Consider the following 2,195-nt stretch of genomic DNA (forward strand, 5'->3'; position numbering starts at 1 on the left):
TAGTTATCATAGGAGTTTTTGATTCTTGTATATTTGCATATTTGGTTATATGGAAATAATTTGACTTTTAAATTATGGAAACGTTCTGTCTTTGCTTGCCATAAGTTCTTATTTGCATCTGCTTGTCATGTGCTTGTGTTTCGCGAGATTGTGCACTCCATAGTGTATTAGTGTTAAAGTTTAACGAATTATAAATTGAAACAATACGTGTTTTTGCTGAAATATATTTTTAAAGTTCTGCTGCCAATTTTTACTTGATTCTTATAGATTTTAAATTAATCATAAGAATCATATTCTAGCATTAGGATTCTGATAAGCATTATGCTTATGTAACGTGTATACCCATAATGATTCTAATCAGCGTTTAGTTTAGTTGATATTTTAGACAAATCAATGGGAGATGTCAATTTTGAATTTTCTTTTATGTCATGTACTTTGGAGTATCCACTGCATCTTGAGTACTTGATATAAAAGAAACTAAGTCATTTTATCACATAAAGTTTAGTGATTAAAATTATAATAAAATCTACTCAGTCCAATTATCTCATTAAAATGGTAACTCGGCCCTACAGGGAGGTAACCATTTTGGTGAGATTAATTGGAAAGAGATAGTAAACCTTTAAGTTAAAAATAATCTTATGCTCACAGGTACGGATTAATTTTTGTATATCTTGGTTTACTGGTCTAATAAATTAAAGTAAATTCTATGCATGGGTTGCAGGCTCTGCCCATAGGAAGGTCTAGAATTTACTTAGAATCGGTATTTTACGCGATTCACCCTTGATGGATTGTACTTCATAGCTTATGTATGTTTATCCTTGTTTTGCAGTATTTACAGTTTTTCCTACCGCTATTTTTAATGACAATGCTTGAATTCCAATGCTTTCTGGTGACAATTATATTGAATGGAAGGAGAAAGTCCTTCTCACTTTAAGGTGCTCGGATCTAGACCTGGCACTCCGTGTGGATGAACCACATATTCCCACGGAATCAAGTACGCCAGCTGCTAAGGCTAATTATGAGCGGCGGGAGCGATCTAATCGCTTAAGTTTAATGCTCATAAAAGCTCACATAAGCCAAAGCATTAGAGGTTCTATCCCTAATAACGATAAGGTCAAAGCTTACATAAAGGCAATTGATGACCAATTTGTAAGCTCTGACAAGGCATTGGCCAGCACTCTTATGAAGAGGCTCTCAAGTATGACTTTCGACAGAAGTCGTACAGTGCGTGAGCACATTATGGAGATGAGAGACATTGCTGCTAAAATCAAGTCCCTTGAGGTTGATATGCCTGAACCATTTCTTGTGCATTTTATTCTCAACTCACTTCCTGCGGAATATGGTCCGTTCAAGATTTCTTACAACACACATAACGATAAATGGTCAATAAACTTTTGACCATGTGTGTTCAAGAAGAAGAGAGGTTGAAGCATGAGACACCTGAAAGTGTTAATATGGTGACTCATGGTAAGAGATATGCAAAGAAGCGCAAAAGTGTTCTCATGAAGAAGAAAAGCACCTTTGACAAAAATGCTTATCGTTTCTGTAAGAAGAAGGGACACTGGAAGAAGGATTGCCTGAAATACAAGAAATAGCTTGAGAAGAAAGGTAATTTTACCTTTTTATGTTATGAATCTAATTTTACTGAAGTTTCTGATAATACATGCTGTATTGATTCTGGTGCTACAATTCATATTGCTAAAATCATGAAGGGCTTTCTAACTCAGAGGAAGCCGATGGAAGTGAACAATACGTCTATTCTGGCAATATGACGCGTTCACGTGTGGAAGGCGTGAGGACTTATAGGCTCATTTTGAAGGATGATTTTCACTTAGATTTAGAAAATACTTTTTATGTTCCAGAATATTCTAGAAATTTAATTTCTCTTTCAAGACTATCGATTAGTGGATATGATTTGAATTTTCATTATCCTTTTGTGAAACTTTTGAAAGATAATAAAGTTATTGGTTTTGGAAATTTGAATGAAAATTTATATAAACTTGAGCTAGACCCCACATTTGAATGCAATGTATTAACTTTGCATGATAAAGAAATTGGCACTAAGCGATGTATTATCAATGAGAACTCATCAAGTCCTTGGCACAAGAGATTGAGACACATCTCTATTGATAGAGTCAAAAGGTTGGTTAGTGATGGAATTCTAAAAGTCTTGATTTTTCTAACTTTGGGACTTG

General features: G+C 34.4%; 1 protein-coding gene across 1 annotated transcript; it reads left to right on the forward strand.

Moving 5' to 3' along the window:
- Nucleotides 1-879: 879 nt before the first annotated feature.
- Nucleotides 880-1,398, forward strand: LOC142181970 (uncharacterized). The gene has a single exon (XM_075255695.1). The coding sequence runs from the start codon at nucleotides 880-882 to the stop codon at nucleotides 1,396-1,398; it is 519 nt and encodes a 172-aa protein (XP_075111796.1).
- Nucleotides 1,399-2,195: the final 797 nt, after the last annotated feature.

The sequence above is a fragment of the Nicotiana tabacum genome, chromosome 6 (assembly GCF_000715075.1).
Source record: "Nicotiana tabacum cultivar K326 chromosome 6, ASM71507v2, whole genome shotgun sequence".
NCBI lineage: Eukaryota > Viridiplantae > Streptophyta > Magnoliopsida > Solanales > Solanaceae > Nicotiana > Nicotiana tabacum.